This window comes from Pleurodeles waltl, chromosome 7 (assembly GCF_031143425.1).
Source record: "Pleurodeles waltl isolate 20211129_DDA chromosome 7, aPleWal1.hap1.20221129, whole genome shotgun sequence".
Taxonomy (NCBI): domain Eukaryota; kingdom Metazoa; phylum Chordata; class Amphibia; order Caudata; family Salamandridae; genus Pleurodeles; species Pleurodeles waltl.
Genome location: NC_090446.1, coordinates 1,128,317,218 through 1,128,335,409, shown reverse-complemented (window position 1 = coordinate 1,128,335,409; position 18,192 = coordinate 1,128,317,218). Strand labels below are relative to the sequence as shown.

The following is an 18,192-nucleotide window of genomic DNA, read 5'->3' as shown; positions in this document are numbered from 1 at the left end:
TTGGCAGCTCTGCTGAACTTGGCCTCGTAACTCCATCCACTTAGACCGAATTTCAGCAGACCAACAGGCACCCCCTGCAGGTATGGGGTGGGGCTTCCTTGCAGAGACCAGTATGGGGAGGTGTTGGGTTAACATTTCTATCACTCTCATGTAGATTTTTAGTAGGGCAGGTAAGGATTTCATATTCACTAGTGTGTCAGAATGTGTTGGGACCTTTTATCTGCTTCGCTCTCCTGGTCACAAACGTAATTGTGTTGTGTTTCCTCTTCATAATAATCGCAATTCATGCCTTTTTACATAGAATGCAGTTGCTTCAATAGCTGTATTGAACCAAATCCTGCTTCTGTTTGTCTTTGCATCTATGAGACTTAGGTAACTGAGAGAAAGGGGTAAGATATTTTCCTCCACAACTTCCCTGAGAAGTCAGAGAGTGTCATGCATCAGGCTGCCACAAATCACCTTTACTTCTAGGTTTTGGTGAAGTGTGGGATCGACTCAGCCTCTCACAGGCAGTGGTGCTGCAGCTCAAAACCAGCAGTCTCGTCCCCATGACGAGACTCCCACAACATGGGGCAACAAACATTGTTTAGACACTAACTTTACAGATCTCTCAAGTATCTCTGTCTCTTTACGTGCTAAAGGCACTGTAATTACCTTACATGGAGACGTCTGTGGTATTAGGGAATATCCTCCTCAGTTAAACAGGTAGTACCTTTTTTGGATGTAGGATGTTCAAACTTGAAAATTAAAAAGGATTTCCCCAAATTGGTGTTTCTATCTCTTAAAAGACCATTGCTTAATATGGCGGACCCTCAACAGGCAGCAATTGCAGCAAACATGAGACAACCTCTCACACACCATTTATTAAATCATGGGCCTCACCGCTGAGGGCTGGGAAGATACGCTTGTGGTTGAGGCACACAAGGCATGCAGAACTGAAATATTCTATTCCTGGGTCACTTTTCCAGCAGCAGATGGGAACACGCACACATTTCACAACTAGACTGTAGCAAATACACCTGCACGATAGAGACCATGTGCATATTTAGAAATACCACTACCTTTTCAAGAACACCAGCTTTGGCTTGATGGTACCCTACCACAAAACGTTAGACTAGGTTCTTTCAGTAATGAAGGTCCTACGTGGCCGGAATTGGCCACATATACATCACACTCTAATGTAGCAAACTTACAAGCAGCGGATGTAGGCCATTTATAAAATAATTTAGTAGAAATATATAGACGCTTAATACAATTCGTAATTCAGACCTTTACACTGCCCCTGCAAGGGATGCTCCAGAGCAACAACATGTCGCTACAGAAGGAATTAATCCTGTGCAATGAATAATGGGTAAGATACCCACCAAACGTAAAGAAATTCTGCTTGGTTAGCTAAAAAAATAAGTGCTTTGAAAGCAGTGTTTCCCCCATCTTGGATCCCAAGACAAACATCAAATTCTCACAATGTGCTAGCCATTTGGGATGGTTCCCTCAGTGGACAACTGTGCCACATAGGGTGCAGTATTTGCTGCACTCTACACTATCGCACAGGATACACCAACACTTGTGAATCTTCCAGAAGTGTTAAAGCAGATTCAAGACAAACACTGGGCTGCCCCAGACCTGGACTTGGGAATGCAATGAATGCGTAATTTTGACACAGTGCCCTTAATAATAATATGTAATCTTCAAGGAGAAGCAGTAGCATCAGCAGTAGGCCAGCAGCTCTGGGATGTTCCTGCACAGGACCAAGAACATAAGCTGCCAAAAATAATAGCCAAAACCTATACCAGTATAGGTGGGGATAGTCTGGGAGCCAGACCAGATAAACCACATCTACAAGTTAAATCCAATAAGGATTCTACCAAAAAAGTACAAAAGGGTTTTAAAAAACAATGGTATAAACAAAAACAAAATAAACAAAATCAAAAACAAAGAGGAGAATCTCTGTGGTAGGAGACCTCTGAGAGATGCTATAATCTTTAAAACATAGAAACTTTAAAAACTCCAGATAGATACCAACATACTGACACTGGCCAATCTCATTCCTTCCAGGAAAAATGCCACACATAATGAGAACTCTGCTGAAGGACAGGACATGGACATTGGCTCTGCTAGACTGTGCAGCAGAGGTCACAATAGCTCGCCAGAATCTTCAAGAGCTTTTGGATGACAGCAACTAACAACTTTCTTGAAGTCAAAACTGCGGACGGGCACATCTCCCCAGCTGACAGGGTTTACAAAATGGAATTACAAATTGAGAGAGACAGTTTGCACAATTAAAGTTATATTTTGGGGAAGATTAACACTTAGTTCCTGGCATAAAAAGATTGGCCAGCCGAATTTGTCCGTAATTTCCCACGAGGGGAAGATGTGATTTTGCCATCTTTTTCGGTTCTATTTTCAGATGTACTTAAAGAAGCTTATGCTGTGGATTGGGCATTGGCAAAGACTCCAGCACTGTACCACAACTACGCAGGGTGAGATAGAGATTTCCCCATACCAAGTTATAGCAATTAGGTCAACACCACAGGTCCAACCACAATACCCCACTAAACATGAGGCTAAAGCACCAGTGACGGAAATACTCTCACAACTCGAGTACCAGGGAGTAATAGAACCCTGTTTTATCACCAATGGATAACTCTTTGTTTCACATAGCTAACCGGACCATTCGTACAGAATAGTCTTAGATTATAGACACCTTAACAGTCACACACGCACATTTGCAATACAAAATGCACACAGCGCAGCACTTAACCACAATTCAGTGTGCAAACAATACAAAACAACCTTGAATATACCCAACGTTTTTTTTCTGCCAAACTCTAGAGCCTGAAAGTCAGGATTTAAGTGCCTTCAATGCGCTTGGCTTTCAAAGAACATTTTGCAGACTTCCTCAAGGGTATAAGAACATTCCAGGATTGTTCTCATCCTGTTTAACATCAATATGATGATAAAAATCATAAAATGATATTGACCCCGAGGCATCGTCCTATGTAGATGACATTTACTTCACAGATGATGACCCCAGAACATACCTAAAATTGGTGGACCATATTGTTGTGGGATTTGCAGAACTGGGCTACAAATTTAATTTCAAGAAAACCAAAAATGCTTTTCTGTGTCTTTTTCTTTTTGGGATGCAAGTTATCAGATGAGGAAAAGAGTTTGGCACCCCACTTTTTAGAAAAGTGTGCATCATTACAACCTCCTAATACCAACAAAAAGCTACAATCATTGCTAGGCCTTTTCCAGAATTTATATTCCAGATTATGCACATGCATAAAACCACTTTATGACTTATTACATCCAGATTTTTCAGGCAAACATTAAACACCTGAACATGCACACGTTCTTAGAGCACTGCAGCAGGACATGCTTGAAGCTAAACACTTACACACGTGACAACAAACTTGGTCATCAGGGTAATTCCTGCTGTCATCGAGTTCACCTATGTAACATTCAATTAGGGTGACATTGTACCAATAGCTTACAAAACACATTTGTCCTCCACCGCTGAACAGCGTTTTGCTCCCACAAAACAAATTATGACTTCTGCCCACATGCCTGTCATAAAAGAGAGACCTCTAGCCCAGGGGTAACGCATTATTGTTGTTACCACAATACCAACCCTTGAGGCTGTTACAAAAGCTAGCATTCCGAATGGAAAGGTTGGATTCAATGGGCCACGTCTCTGACGACCACTGATGTTGACTATGTTTTTGATTCAAAAGACCAGTTGAAACTGTTGATGGTAGTTTTGCTGGTTTAAGCACTAAGCATAACAATGATGAGGTAGCAGCAAGATTGCACCTGGTATTAGTTGTAATGTTAAGAATATAATGGTAATCACAGCATCAAGTGTGGTAAGGGAATTAGCAGAAAATTAGTAAATTGTTCAACTGCATAAATTCTGTGCTCGAAACTGATTTGAAGATTAATTCTAAATCATCATTGTAGCGCTCATTCTTCACTTTCTAGGTCAAGAGGAGGACCCCAAAATCATGACCGGGTTCAAACATAGTTGACGGTAATGGCAATCATAATTTTAAAAACTCCACACATCAGATAGAAGATTCATTTCTTCAATATTGTGTCTTTCATAAGCTAACAACCACCATTATAATATACATCTGTGCACTTTGATTGTCAATATGCAATGCTTGACCACCCTATGAACTGAGAACGTTTTATGTATTCTGTCTATAATTGATATTTAAATGCACAGGATTGACAATACAAGCATCATTGTTGCAAACCTTCTGTTATCTGGGTCTTTTATGCTTTTGCTTTTCATTTATTGATTTTGGAACTGATTGTGTATAGATTGGACCTTGCATTTTGATATTTATAGTCAACAAAAACATTTAGGGCCACATCTTGCAGAAGGTGCCAACACCTAGTGGTTTTCTTTGTGCATCATATTTTAACTACTCCCTTACTATCCTGTAAATAAACTGTATTCAAAATTATAGCCCTGTTCATCATCATCATCAACACAAGCTTTATTCGGTCAACATAACCATCAAAGCATCATAATACAATCAAATTACAATTTAAAATTTGAAGAAAGAAATAAAAAGGAAAGAAGAAAAATATAACACTGTATAACAACCATATAAAATACAGTCTTAAGCATAAATAAAATAAAAAAATACTGTATACCTAAAATTAATTCATAAAAAAATTATTCAAGAAACGACTTCGTGTATACCATGCAGCCACAAGGAACTTGCTAACTGCAACAATTAAAGGTTTAGAAGTGTCACTCTTTAAGATCCTCATTGCTGTACAACACTGGTTCAGGTCCAGAGCTCGACAAATAGTACGGATCCCTTTTAATCTTGGAACAGAATAGGCAGGGCAAAGGAACATGAAATGCTCCACCGTTTCTGGGCTATCATGGCAGGCTGGACATAGGTCAGATGATGGAAAAGACCCCCAGCTTCTTGATGGAGATAACAACGGTAAATTCCCAAAACGGAAACATGCATACAACCCCTTCCCCCGTAAATCAGGTATAAGGTCTAAATATGATCCATACTGAGGAATCCACTTGAAGTCAATAAATGAGTTAGTCAAACGACCATGGGATTTGCTGCAGATTGACTCAGTTCTTACATAGGACCAATAAGTTGTTTTCAGAACGGAGCTGTCAATTTTTTCCAAGCATTGACGATTTTCCCAGAAGCTTGCCAGTCCCAGAATGTGAAACCAATTTGACACGTGTTTGACCCATGGAATGGAAGTCACATTTGGTCTCTTTAAAAGGTCAAGAAGAGTCCCTATATACAGCAAGTTTGGGGACAGTCCCAATCCTTATCCACTAGAGTAATGGTTTTAGGACTATCGTATCCATTATACGATTGAACCCAAGATCCAAAAACATTGGGATTAAGGGTGTACTACGCGGGCAGGCTATTACAGCCCAGGCAAAATTATTTTCTCCCACAGATAGTCTTTTACGGTCAGAAAAACCCCATATTTCAGCACCATAGTCAGCCGCTCCCTGTGCCTTTGCCAAATAAATTTTAATAGCTGGAGATATGGCTTTAGATACAGAACTTTTATAAAAACGCAGGATAGCGGCTGCTCTGTTCTGGAGGAGCCCCACACTCTTGCCAATCAGATCCTCCCAATGCAAATTGCTTGATATCCTCACACCTAGATAATCTATTGAGCTAACCCGACTTAGTGGGATTCCATCTAAATTATTGGTGCATCTCCCACGAAAACCTGGGACAAACACTATTAATTTAGTTTTGTTAACATTCAGCTCTAAGCCATAGTCCGTGCAAAAAGATTTAAATCGATCAACAAGAATTTGAAGACCCATCGGGGTCTTGGAAATGAGGAGTGAGTCATCGGCAAAAAGTAAGATAGGGATCTTCTGAGCATTCAATGTGGGAGCGTCATTTTGGCAAGAAAACAATATTGGTACCACTTCATTGATAAATAAAGTAAATAAAAACGGGGCCAAGACACAACCCTGACGTACTCCCCTCTGAATAGGATTTTTTCCTGTCAACTCTCCTTGATCACCCCATCTCACTTGCACATAGGTGTTCTCATGTAGCCGCCGTAAGAGATCAACTATATTAAGTGGAATTTCCAACTTAAGTAATAATTCCCATAGTTTCCCTTTCGGGACCAGATCAAAGGCTGATCGTAGGTCCATTTATCCCTGTTATTTGTGTGTCATGCTAGCCCCCAGTCTTAAAATGCACTACAATTAGAGGATGTCTCATGAATTAAGTGTGCAAATGAAGTTACTCACCTGAAGTGCAACAGTATTGATGGTCAAAGGACACCTGTGGTTAGAAACAATAGGAACACAGCATACCACCCATAAACTTCCATCATAAACCCATCAGAAGCTGCTAGAGCCACTGCATACAATCCTCACATACACACGTGACCATAGGACAATCTCATATGCACAGAGACCTTAGCATACAAAAACAACCCAAAGCACCTCTGAACACATTGCTTGTTTCATTGTAGCCTTACCTGACATCACTCTGCAAATACAGGCGGCTGTTCCTGATGCTGGCAGAGCTCCCCAGGCAGCAGGTCACCTCACCATATTCTTGCATTATCTTCATCATTTCACACATGGCTAGAGGGGAGAAGGCGGTGGATCAGCAGGATAATTACAGCTAACAAGAATAGTTAATTATAATAAATCATACAGTTCATTATCTGTTAACAGCCCTGAGTAAAGTGAAGTACCTGGCACCAATGGACAAACAAGTATTATGACTGTACCATGGGGGCCATCAACTATGCAGGATTAAGATTTCTTCATGAGCTCTGCTAAGTACATGACTTTTTCTACCAAAGAGTAGTAGCTACATGCCACTATTCAACTGATCTAAAGCTGCCTGATCTGACCATGGTTAAAGGCCTTTCGGGCAAAGATTTGATGGGTGTAGACTCGTTCACCAACAACGCACTCCCCCCATCAGCTTGTAAGTACGGTAACTCCCACAGTTAGGTTCTCATGTGAGAAGAGAGAGAAAACAGGACATCAGCAGCAGAGGGTTGACGCTGCCCCACATATCCAAGGGGTGAGTACATTAAAATCAACCTGTGTTTCAAAGGGAGCACATGGAGAGAGGGGATAAATACCAATTTCACCATGACTACATTCAAACAGTGAAACTCAATGTAAACAAATCTAAAGATGGAGAAGGTGTTATCACTCCGTAGGGAGTGTAAGAAGATACATGCCAGCAACCAGTGCCTTGGGATTGCTGCAAAGGTAAGGTAGATGTAACTATGTAGATTATTCATAACTCTATACCATCTCTGCTGTGTTATTAGTCAAAGATAAACCCTTTTGATTACCCCACAACAAGTAGCTAGAGAACAACGTTGAAAGACTGACAAAAGTTCCAAAGACCTGCTGTCCTACTTATAGTACAAACCATTATTCTAGCACACCCTGACTCAGCAAAGAGACATAATCCTGTTATGGAATATGATAAAAAAAGAAGAACTCAAGTTAAATATAATCACCCAACAACTACTGTAATAATCAAGTGAACAAGTTACTCATCTTTAACAAAACACTTGCAGAATGAGATCTATAGCTAGTACAAAAACATACGCGGAACATACACCTGCCATCTAAATCAAAACAAATCAAATCAAATCAAAAAACATTTATAAAGCGCGCTACTCACCCGTGAGGGTCTCAAGGCGCTAGGGGGAGGGGGCTACTGCTGCTCGAAGAGCCAGGTCTTGAGATGCCTCCGGAATGCGAGGTGGACCTGGGTGGTCCTGAGGTTGGTGGGGAGGGAATTCCATGTCTTGGCCACCAGGTAGGAGAATGATTTCCCACCTGCTGTGGTGCGGCGGATGCGAGTGCGAGGTTGGCGGAGCGAAGTTGACGGGTGGGCGTGTAGAAACTGAGACGACGGTTGAGGTATTAGGGTCCCTTGTTGTGGAGGGCTTTGTGTGCGTGGGTGAGGAGCCGGAAGGTGATCCTTTTGTTGACGGGAAGCCAGTGCAGGTGTCTCAGGTGGGCGGAGATGTGGCTGTTGCGGGGTATGTCGAGGACGAGGCGGGCGGAGGCGTTTTGTATTCGCTGCAGATGTTTCTGGAGTTTAGCGGTGTTTCCTGCGTATAGGGTGTTTCCGTAGTCCAGGCGGCTCGTGACGAGGGCGTGGGTCACAGTCTTTCTGGTGTCGGCGGGGATCCAGCGGAAGATCTTTCTGAGCATGTGGAGGGTGAGGAAGCAGGAAGATGATACGGCGTTGACTTGTTTGGTCATGGTGAGAAGCGGGTCCAGGATGAATCTGAGGTAGCTGAGTTTTTCCAATGCAGAAAGTAGCAGAAGATGTAAGATGTCATCTTTCTGCCAATACAAACCCTATTCACAGCATGGCCTGCACAAAATTTAAGCGAGCAGGGACAAGCTTTACCTCCCCATCTAGCAACTGGCTGCATGTTCTACCAGACAGAGGTGCAGAAAGATGTCAAGTTTGCCACTGGGACACCACCACAATGCAGAACGAGAGTAGTTCAAGAAACCTCTTTACTATTTGGTGGTGCCATGAATAGTGATGGAATGTCACCTGAGCTTTTTAGGCTATATTGAAACCAGAAGAGACATTTGATCTTTTCTCCTTAAAACACTTCTTTGTGGGACTGAGCTTTAGCAGGCAGTGACAGTGACCTGTGATTATAAAGGACCGAAGGGACTTCCCACTACAAAGCTGAAAAGGTACATACATAAATCAAAGTCTGGAAGAACAGTGCAGAAGATGTGCACTTAAGCACAAATTCTCTCCGGATGCTGAGACCCCTGCCTCTTCAAGCATCACTTCAGGGACATCATCCTGCATCTGGCAGCACCAGGATGCACAAGGACATTAACCCCAAAAGAGGAAAAGAACTGGTAGACCAATAATCAGATTCACAGTGTGCATTATCAGGATTATACACCAAATGTCTGAAATCCTCTGAGGCAGAGGAAAAGCCTTTGTGCAGGCTGTGGTCAAGACTATGCTAATGGATGACATCCTCGGAGTGAGAACTAGAAGTACTGCAAATCAATAAGGCTAGTATCCTACTGTAATTCAGCGGTAACACCAGTGAGGATTGGTAGATGGAAACAGGCACACTTGAGATTCAGGCATATCATCCAATTCTGAGCATCCAGGTCAATCTAATGGACTTTGTTCTGAAGCAGAAAGTGACTCAGGAGCTTCAGATACAGGCCAGTAACAGGGTAAATAAAAGCAGATAGAGAGAGCAGATCCAGCAGAATGAAATGCATGTGGCTGCTGCTACTGTTGCTGGTGTCCCTTAGATCAGCCTCTCCCACAAAAAGGAGTGCAAGACCTGTTCAGTCGCTGGGACTGCCCGAGAGGGTTGCATTGCCAGGAAGACAAAAAGTTTCAAATATGATGATACTGCTGGTGGAACTACTAGAGAGGTCAGAACAAGCAAGTGCACTATGGCAAAATTGATTTTTTATTGTTCCAAGGAGGGTTCTGCTTTTTCTCCTATGAGTTTCTTGCCGTCAAATGGCAGATCAATTACAGCAGAGATTATGTCCCCCAGAAAAGTATGTGGCACATATCCAAGTATGCTTGCACAGGGTAAAGGCTGTAGCTATAGAATGAGTCACCATGTCAATAAAGGCTAGACACATTTCAGGATTTGCATTTACACCATCCTTCACCAGTTCTGAGACTGACTTTTCATGTGTTCTGGAAGGCTAGACAATAAGCTTCGCAATTTTACATAGTGTGTCAACATATCAACCAAGAAGCTGCCTGGCATTAGCACTACATACAGGCAGATTTTCAGAGGCTGAAAAGTTGCCCCATGGAGTCCAGACACTTGGACTCTGAGTCGGGAGGCACCCAAGGAAGGTGTTTGGATTCAATTTTGTCAGTGATGCCTAGACCACCAAAATCTCTGGAGAAAGGTGGGCCAACAAGAACGTGCATTATCAGACAGAGCGTATGCTGTCGAGAAATGTGTCTGTGGACTGCTGGGCTGGAAAAGGACCTCCCAAATGGAGCCAGCACTAGCTCTAGCAGAGCTTCTTTAAAAGACAGAAGAAGCAATGGTGCACTGGAGATGCTTTCAGGATTTCCATAAGGATATCGGATTTTGCCTCCACTGACAGAAAAGGCAACTTAAGCTGCTCTGCTTTGATATCCATCACAGCCATGAACATACAAATTTGCACAGAAGGTCTAATTAAGGGATATCGAATTCAGGGTACTTATAAAAGTCACCGGGTTTTGAGATGCAAGGCCTCAATAACTGGTGCACTTGCTCATACGGGGTTCTGATCCACTACTGCATTTAATATCTAGCACCCATCACTTATCCCCTTCTGTGCCCAGGACGTAACCATTACGTCCTGGGCACAGAGCCCAGAGGGAGTGCTAGCGCTCCCTCTGTGGGATTCTCCCTCCCACCCCCCCAAGGCAGGGATGGAAGGGGAAGATCTTCCCCTTCCACCCCGAACCCCCCTGTGACATCAGCGCGCGAGCGTGCGCTGATTGTCACAAGGCCTCCTCCCATCGGAAGAGGATCACGTGGGGGAGGCCGAGAGAGGCTTCAAAGGGAAGGAAAGTTATTTCCTTTCCTTTGAAGTCTCTCTCAGCGTTTTGGCAGCCGGACTGAAAGCAATCCGACTGTCAAAACGCCACTAGACACCAGGGATGTTGGTTTTAAAAAAGGAAATTGTCATAAGGGAGCGACCCCTTGGACAAGGGTCGCTCCCCTGGGGGGCAAATTATATTTAGGCAATTTCTGCCCCCCTTGGGGGCAGATTGGCCTATATTTAGGAGGCCAATCTGCCCCCAAGGGAGACAGAAACCACTAGACACCAGGGAGTTTTTTTTTTTTTTCGCCAGGGCAAAAAAAAAATGTTTTTTTTTTAAACAGATGGGGAGCGATCCATTAGGCAATGGTCGCTCCCCTGGGGGGCAAATTGAATTTAGACCATTTCTGCCCCCCTTGGGGGCAAATCGGCTGATTTTAGGTCAATCTGCTCCCAAGGGGGGCAGAAACAACTAGCCACCAGGGATCTTTTTTTTTTGCACCAATGTCACGCAGGGGGAGCGACCCCGGGGGCAAGGGTCGCTCCCCGGGGGAGTACATTTATTTTAGGCCATTTCTGCCCCCCGGGGCCGGCTGATCTAGAGGCCAAAATCCACAGGTAGAAACTTTGCAAAAAACACCTCTGTTTTCTGTGAAACATTTTGATGTGTCCACGTTGTGTTTTGGGCCATTTCCTTTCGTGGGCGCTAGGCCTACCCACACAAATGAGGTATCATTTTTATCGGGAGACTTGGGGGAACGCTGGGTGGAAGGAAATTTGTGGCTCCTCTCAGATTCCAGAACTTTCTGTCACCGAAATGAGAGGAAAAAGTGTTTTTTTTGGTCAAATTTTGAGGTTTGCAAAGGATTCTGGGTAACAGAACCTGGTCAGATCCCCACAAGTCACCCCATCTTGGATTCCCCTAGGTGTCTAGTTTTCAAAAATGCGCTGGTTTACTAGGTTTCCCCAGGTGCCGGCTGAGCTAGAGGCCAAAATCCACAGGTAGGCACTTTGTAAAAAAAAACACCTCTGTTTTCTGTGAAAAAATGTGATATGTCCACGTTGTGTTTTGGGCCATTTCCTTTCGTGGGCACTAGGCCTACCCACACAGGTGGGGCACCATTTTTATCGGGAGACTTGTGGGAACGCTGGGTGGAAGGAAATTTGTGGCTCCTCTCAGATTCCAGAACTTTCTGTCACCGAAATGAGAGGAAAAAGTGTTTTTTGGGTCAAAGTTTGAGGTTTGCAAAGGATTCTGGGTAACAGAACCTGGTCAGATCCCCACAAGTCACCCCATCTTGGATTCCCCTAGGTGTCTAGTTTTCAAAAATGCGCTGGTTTGCTAGGTTTCCCCAGGTGCCGACTGAGCTAGAGGCCAAAATCCACAGGTAGGCACTTTGCAAAAAACACCTCTGTTTTCTGTGAAAAAATGTGATGTGTCCACGTTGTGTTTTGAGCCATATCCTTTCGTGGGCGCTAGGCCTATCCACACAAGACTTGGGAGAACACAGAATAGCAAAACAAGTGTTATTGCCCCTTGTCTCTCTCTACATGTTTTCCTTCCAAATGTAAGGCAGTATGTAAAAAAGACGTCTATTTGAGAAATGCCCTGTAATTCACATGCTAGTATGGGCACCCCGGAATTCAGAGATGTGCAAATAACCACTGCTTCTCAACACCTTATCTTGTGGCCATTTTGGAAATACAAAGGTTTTCTTGATACCTATTTTTCACTTTTTATATTTCAGCAAATGAATTGCTGTATACCCGGTATAGAATAAAAGCCCATTGCAAGGTGCAGCTCATTTATTGGCTCTGGGTACCTAGAGTTCTTGATGAACCTACAAGCCCTATATATCCCCGCAACCAGAAGTGTCCATCTGACGTAACGGTATATTGCTTTCAAAAATCTGACATTGCAGGATAAAGTTACAGAGTAAAAAGTGGAGAAAAATGGCAGTTTTTTTTCACCTCAATTTCAATTTTTGTTTTTATTTCAGCTGTTATTTTCTGTAGGAAACACTTGTAGGATCTACACAAATGACCCCTTGCTGAATTCAGAATGTTTTCTACTTTTCAGAAATGTTTAGCTTTCTGGGATCCAGCATTGGTTTCTCACCCATTTTGGTCACTAACTGGAAGGAGGCTGAAAGCACAAAAAATAGTAAAAATGGGGTATGTCTCAGTAAAATGTCAAAATTGTATTGAAAAATTGGGTTTTCCAATTCAAGTCTGCCTGTTCCTGAAAGCTGGGAAGATGGTGATCTTGCCACCACAAACCCTTTGTTGGTGCCATTTTCAGGGGAAAAAACCACAAGCTGCCTTCTGCAGCCCTTTTTTTCCTATTTAAAAAAAAAAACATTTCACTGTATTTTGGCTAATTTCTTGGTCTCCTTCAGGGGAGCCCACAAAGTCTGGGTACCTCTAGAATCCCTAGGATGTTGGAAAAAACAGGACGCAAATTTGGCGTGGGTAGCTTATGTGAACAAAACGTTATGAGGGCCTAAGCGCGAACTGCCCCAAACAGCCAAAAAAAGGTCCGGCACAGGAGGGGGAAAAGGCCTGGCAGCGAAGGGGTTATACACTGACAGGGAAATTTTTGTCTCATGATCAGTTATTGCAATGCAGTGACCACTTTTTCCCTACTACCTATACATTCTTGAGGCTTAGACATACACACGGAAGGCAAACTCAGAGTTCCCAGAGGAACTGACCCCCCAATGTCTCATAGTAAAATCGTGCAACTGACTAGATGGGTTTCTAAACTATATAAGATGATGCAGGGACTCTGCATGGGGGTCTCGTTACATTCAAAGCAGGCCTGGGACACAGACTTTGGTGGTGAGATGACAGTTGCTAAATGAACATATTGCTGTACACAAACTCAAACAATTTTGTTCAATCACTGCCACAAATGCCTACACTATCAGTTGTTACATCAAGAGTATGTTACACGGACTAGAGAAACAAAAGATTGAGTCGTTCAAACCCTCAATTACCCATGATGCGGAGTAAACTGGTTGGATATCCTCCATCTGGCATAGATGTGCCCCCTTATTTAACAATATTGGCAAGAAATATTCAATACCCTGGTTGATATGACAAATAGTAGAGTAGCACTGGACCCAAAACTTGCTCTCCTAGAATATGTTAACAGGGTACCATCCACTACTCAAAGATATGTAGCCACTGCACTATTATTAACTAAATGGAGGGTGGCTATACTTTGGTATGGGACAAGATTGCCAACTAAAGACATCTGACTGCAGACAATCCTCTACAATGACCGGGTGGATATATAGGCCTCCCTCCAACCTGCTACATCCAGACTAAAAAACATTTGGGCTCACTTACAGCATACCTGTGGTTTGAACAAACCTATCAACCAGACCTCAGTATCCAAAGACAACATAATGAATGACCCAGAATAATATATACCGTCAATTTAAGTATTGCGCCTGCAATGCTTTTTTTTTCCTGCTCTCATGATAGCCTAGGTATATATTGACTGTCTAGGCTGTGTGCCTTGACCTCTTGACAGTGTGAGGAGTTACACAATATTGCCTCCTGTACAAGTGCTTATATACTGACGAATTTGCTGAATACTGTTGGAACTGCTTGGATGCAACTTATACTAAGTAAAGATTTGTTATAATGAATAAAAGTCAAATAAAGAAATTATTATTTAGCACCTAGGTGTAAAAACATTCAAAGTCACATCTTGGCTGCAGAAGGTGTTAATGCCTAGAGCAGTGGTCTTCAAAATATTTAACATCATGCCAAAATCGTTGGTGCCCCGCAGAATATAATTTTTTTTTCAGAATTCTATAAAATTGGCAATGTTTAAACAATGTAGAAATATATGTAATTATAACTTTCAAAAATACAATCAAATACATTTGGAGGACCTACCCCTTTGATACCTACTCCCAAGCCAGGATATGAATGACAAAAAATGTGAGTAATGGCCCATTTCAGAGTGGCCTAGGGCAGCAATGTTTTTTTTCAGTAAGAACAAAGCACTGTTACCAGCATGACAATTCTCTAGGACAGTGCATGGTGACCCCCCCCCCCCCGCCCCCTTGGTTGAAGACCTCTGAGGTCCTGGAGGTTTTCTTCCAAGTATCATATTTTAACAGTTACTTTTACTTACCAGTAAATAAAATGGTTTTCTACTTCAAAGTATTACTATAGTACACTACTATAGTACTTTATTTACTGTTCCACGCTACATCTTACTACAGGGAGGATATTATCATGCTCTGAATCCTACTCCTCTGTGTGACCACAGATCAGAATGAGTATACTCGGTGTATCTGAATCTCACCCACAGAGATTGTCCATTTGTCTGTGACTCTGGGGTCTGATGAGAGAGTAAGCAAGAGACTGATCCTCGAAGGATGCCTTTACTGTCTCTCACTTTGAGGGCTAAGTTGGAGCTGGAGATGTTGTTAGAATTGATGTCAAACAGAATCGAACGAGTGTCTTCAGTGCAACAGCAGCAGGGACCAGGGCAGAGTTTGTCATGGATCAAAGTCAAGTGACGCCGGGCTCAGAGCTGCTATCATCACTGAATATGAAAAGTCTGACCCATCTTTCAGAGAAGAAGATAACCAGATGGATTAGGGGCAGTCCAGAAGATATCCTGCAAGGTTTGTCAAATTCAAACCTGACACAGGTTGGTAGATGGAGCAAGACACCGTGGTTTAATTCAACAAGGTGGAGAAAGAGTCCAGCATTGGAGAACTGCTTTATCTGCTATCTGAACGTTCTTGGAAGCAGGATAGTGTTTTCAATAAAGAAGAGGACTTCAGCTTTTCGCTTTCTTATATTGTTTACGAGAGAACCCTTTAGAGGATCATTCTCTTTAACAGGGCACTTGCCTTAGAGATGGTACAAGGTCCATTTGGGGGTGTACTTACTAACAAAACATTGCTTGGCTTTCAACTCGTGGATGCAAAGTGGTACATGCATCATAAGCAAAGTAAGTTTTGCTAGGGCTCACACAGCACATACAGATGTTCTGGGACAGGGACGTCTTCCGTCTGCATTGTCAATAGGGCTTGAAACCCGAGGCCTTAGGAGGTGGCAGTTTACCCAATCTACTGAAGAAGTGTTGTTGAAATGTTTGAGAAATTCAGTAAACGCCAGAAAAGAGCTTCAGACCTATGTCCGTAAGGCAGGGAAATCGGCAACTGAAGCAAGCACATGAGAAGGCACCATATTTAGTCTGGTATCAAGACCTGTGAGACTGCAGAGCCTTGACTGGAGCCACATAACTTCAGTGGCAGCGTTGGAGAACTAATGTTTGAGGAAACCTTTCAGGATCGGTCTTGGGAATATTCATAAAATACATCATCTGCAGGAATAACTAATCATCAGAAATGCTCCTCTATCCCAAAACATCTTGGACTGCACCAAAGTGGGTCTGGTGTAGCCAAATGACAATCCAAGATTGAATAAGGCCCTAAAAGTCAGGGCTAAGCCAAACTCATGCTTCTGTTTTAGCTGCTCAGTTGGGAAGTAGTGTAATATCCCTGCTCCTTTTGAGGGAGCAGGACAAAACTGACTGCTCCTAAAGTGTCAAGGCTCTCTACAACCTGCAGATGTAGAGAGTGGGGCATAGGTAGACCTAATACGTTTAGGCTTGGAAGCTATAGAGTACAGACATTCTTCGCTACTGTTAGGACCCATGTATCTGTGATTATCTGATTCCAGTGCTGGTAATTGAGTTAGAACCTCCAGTGCCCAAAGGAGCAGAATGTGCTTCCTGAAATAGGGCAGAGGAGGGCAGCTGGTCCGTGAGTAAGTCATTGGGCCCTCTAAGCATCCAATAAGGATCTGGTCATGATGTAGAATGGGTCTGTCTTTTCTTCCTACTGAAGAGTGTCCTCTTCAACTACTGTTTTCCTACAAAGAGGTTTCAGCTCCAATCCTGGAAGACTGGACATCCATGGTGATCAAAGGGGTACTTCCTGGGTGACACATTAGTTTGTGTCTCCCCAAGTCTTGCACTGGCTATGGAATTTATCAGTCACAAGACTGAATATATTCAGATTTTTTTTTTTTTTTTTTTTACAGTGCAGATCAATGTATTTCTCATGGGCTTCTATCATAAAGGGCACATACGGTGAATGTTGTCACAATAATTCTCAAAACTCAAACAGACATTATCAACATTCTAGAATTGTGATTGCTAGACATGTAGTACTAGGTAAAGGACTGTTTTTTTGTTCAACACTTGATGGTGCCTTTAAGATATGAGGAAGTAAGCTACAATTGCCAGCTAATGGACACACAAAGTTTCATGGTGGTGGTAGCAATATCAAAGATGCCCAGGGACATTCAGAGTTTGTTCCACAGCTTTCTTGCATAGGCGGATCATGAACGTACGCTTCTCTGAAGTGTAGTGCTTGAGCAAGTAGTTGTACTGGTTGAACTTCTGCATTGACAATGGCATTAGCCTGTCTCACAAAAAGGCCCCGAGATTAGTGCATTTTCCGGCCCATGTTATTAGAAAGTTGACCTCCTTGTCCATGTGGGAGAAAACATATTACTGCCAATGAGCAGGGAGATTGATGGAGTCAAATATTAGAAGGCAAACTAGAGCTCTATACTGAGTAAATGCCATCAATATCTGGCAGCCTAAATGGGCAGTGCTTTTAGATCCCTGGTCATGTCATAGCAGTTGAGCCTCATATTTGCTGGTCTACGGGTCAGTGGCCAGTAAAAAAATAAATAAAAAAAAAAAAGAAGAATGCAAGTCTTCTTGTGGCTTGGTGGATGGATCCACATGAGAAATTATTCAAATGCAAAGGTCAAATTGGAGTGGTCATGACTGGTTGGCAGCTGAAATGTAACAAGGAGATACCGTTTGTAATAGTGGGACTAGTGCTTATGGCTAGTCCTCTGAACTCATGAGCTGCACGGGAGTCTGCAACAGCAGCACCAAAGATGACTGATTTTACAGCATGCTAGCTAGCTAGCTTTTAGTTTGCAATCAGTGCATATAACAAGGAATCCAACCATAAGACTAAGAACATCATGGAGGCAATACAAGCATCCGAAACAGAAAGGAGGTCTGAGGGGTTTAAAAACTACTGGGCCTGAGTCTCTTAGGGCCACATGTACAAATATCAGGTTTAGTGTCTCGCAATTTGCGGGTCGCAAATCACCTACCTCAAAAATATTAATGAGGTAGGTAGCAATTTGAGAACCCATAGGGAATGGCCGCACTCACGGGGATGGTGGCCTGCTGGGGATAGCAGACCACCATGTCTGTGACTGCTTTTAATAAAGCAGTGTTTTTATTTTTATTTGTATGCAGCACGTTTTCCTTAAAGGAAAACAGACTGCATTTAAAAAATATATATATATATTTTCATTTTTTTCAGACCAGGCTAAGGTCCGTGGGACCATTGCCTGCTCTGAAAAATTATTTTCGCTGCATTCACAAAGGGGAAGGGGTCCTGTGGGGGCCCCTTCCTGTTTGTGAATGGGTTAGCACCCATTTGAAATTGGGGCTAACTGCGATTGTTTTGTGACCGCATTCATGGTCACAAAACCATCATACACCACACTGTGACTCGCAATTCTAAAAATTGGGTTTGTGCATC

At 42.8% G+C, this 18,192-nt stretch overlaps 1 protein-coding gene across 9 annotated transcripts in view; it reads right to left on the bottom strand.

Moving 5' to 3' along the window:
• Positions 1-18,192, bottom strand: part of TMEM94 (transmembrane protein 94) — a 543,968-nt gene that overhangs the window by 94,533 nt on the left and 431,243 nt on the right. For all 9 annotated transcript variants that reach the window (XM_069200153.1, XM_069200150.1, XM_069200148.1 and 6 more), the window contains one exon: positions 6,514-6,622. In XM_069200153.1, coding sequence (XP_069056254.1) covers positions 6,514-6,622 — 109 coding nt within the window. The remainder of the gene's footprint in view (positions 1-6,513; positions 6,623-18,192) is intronic.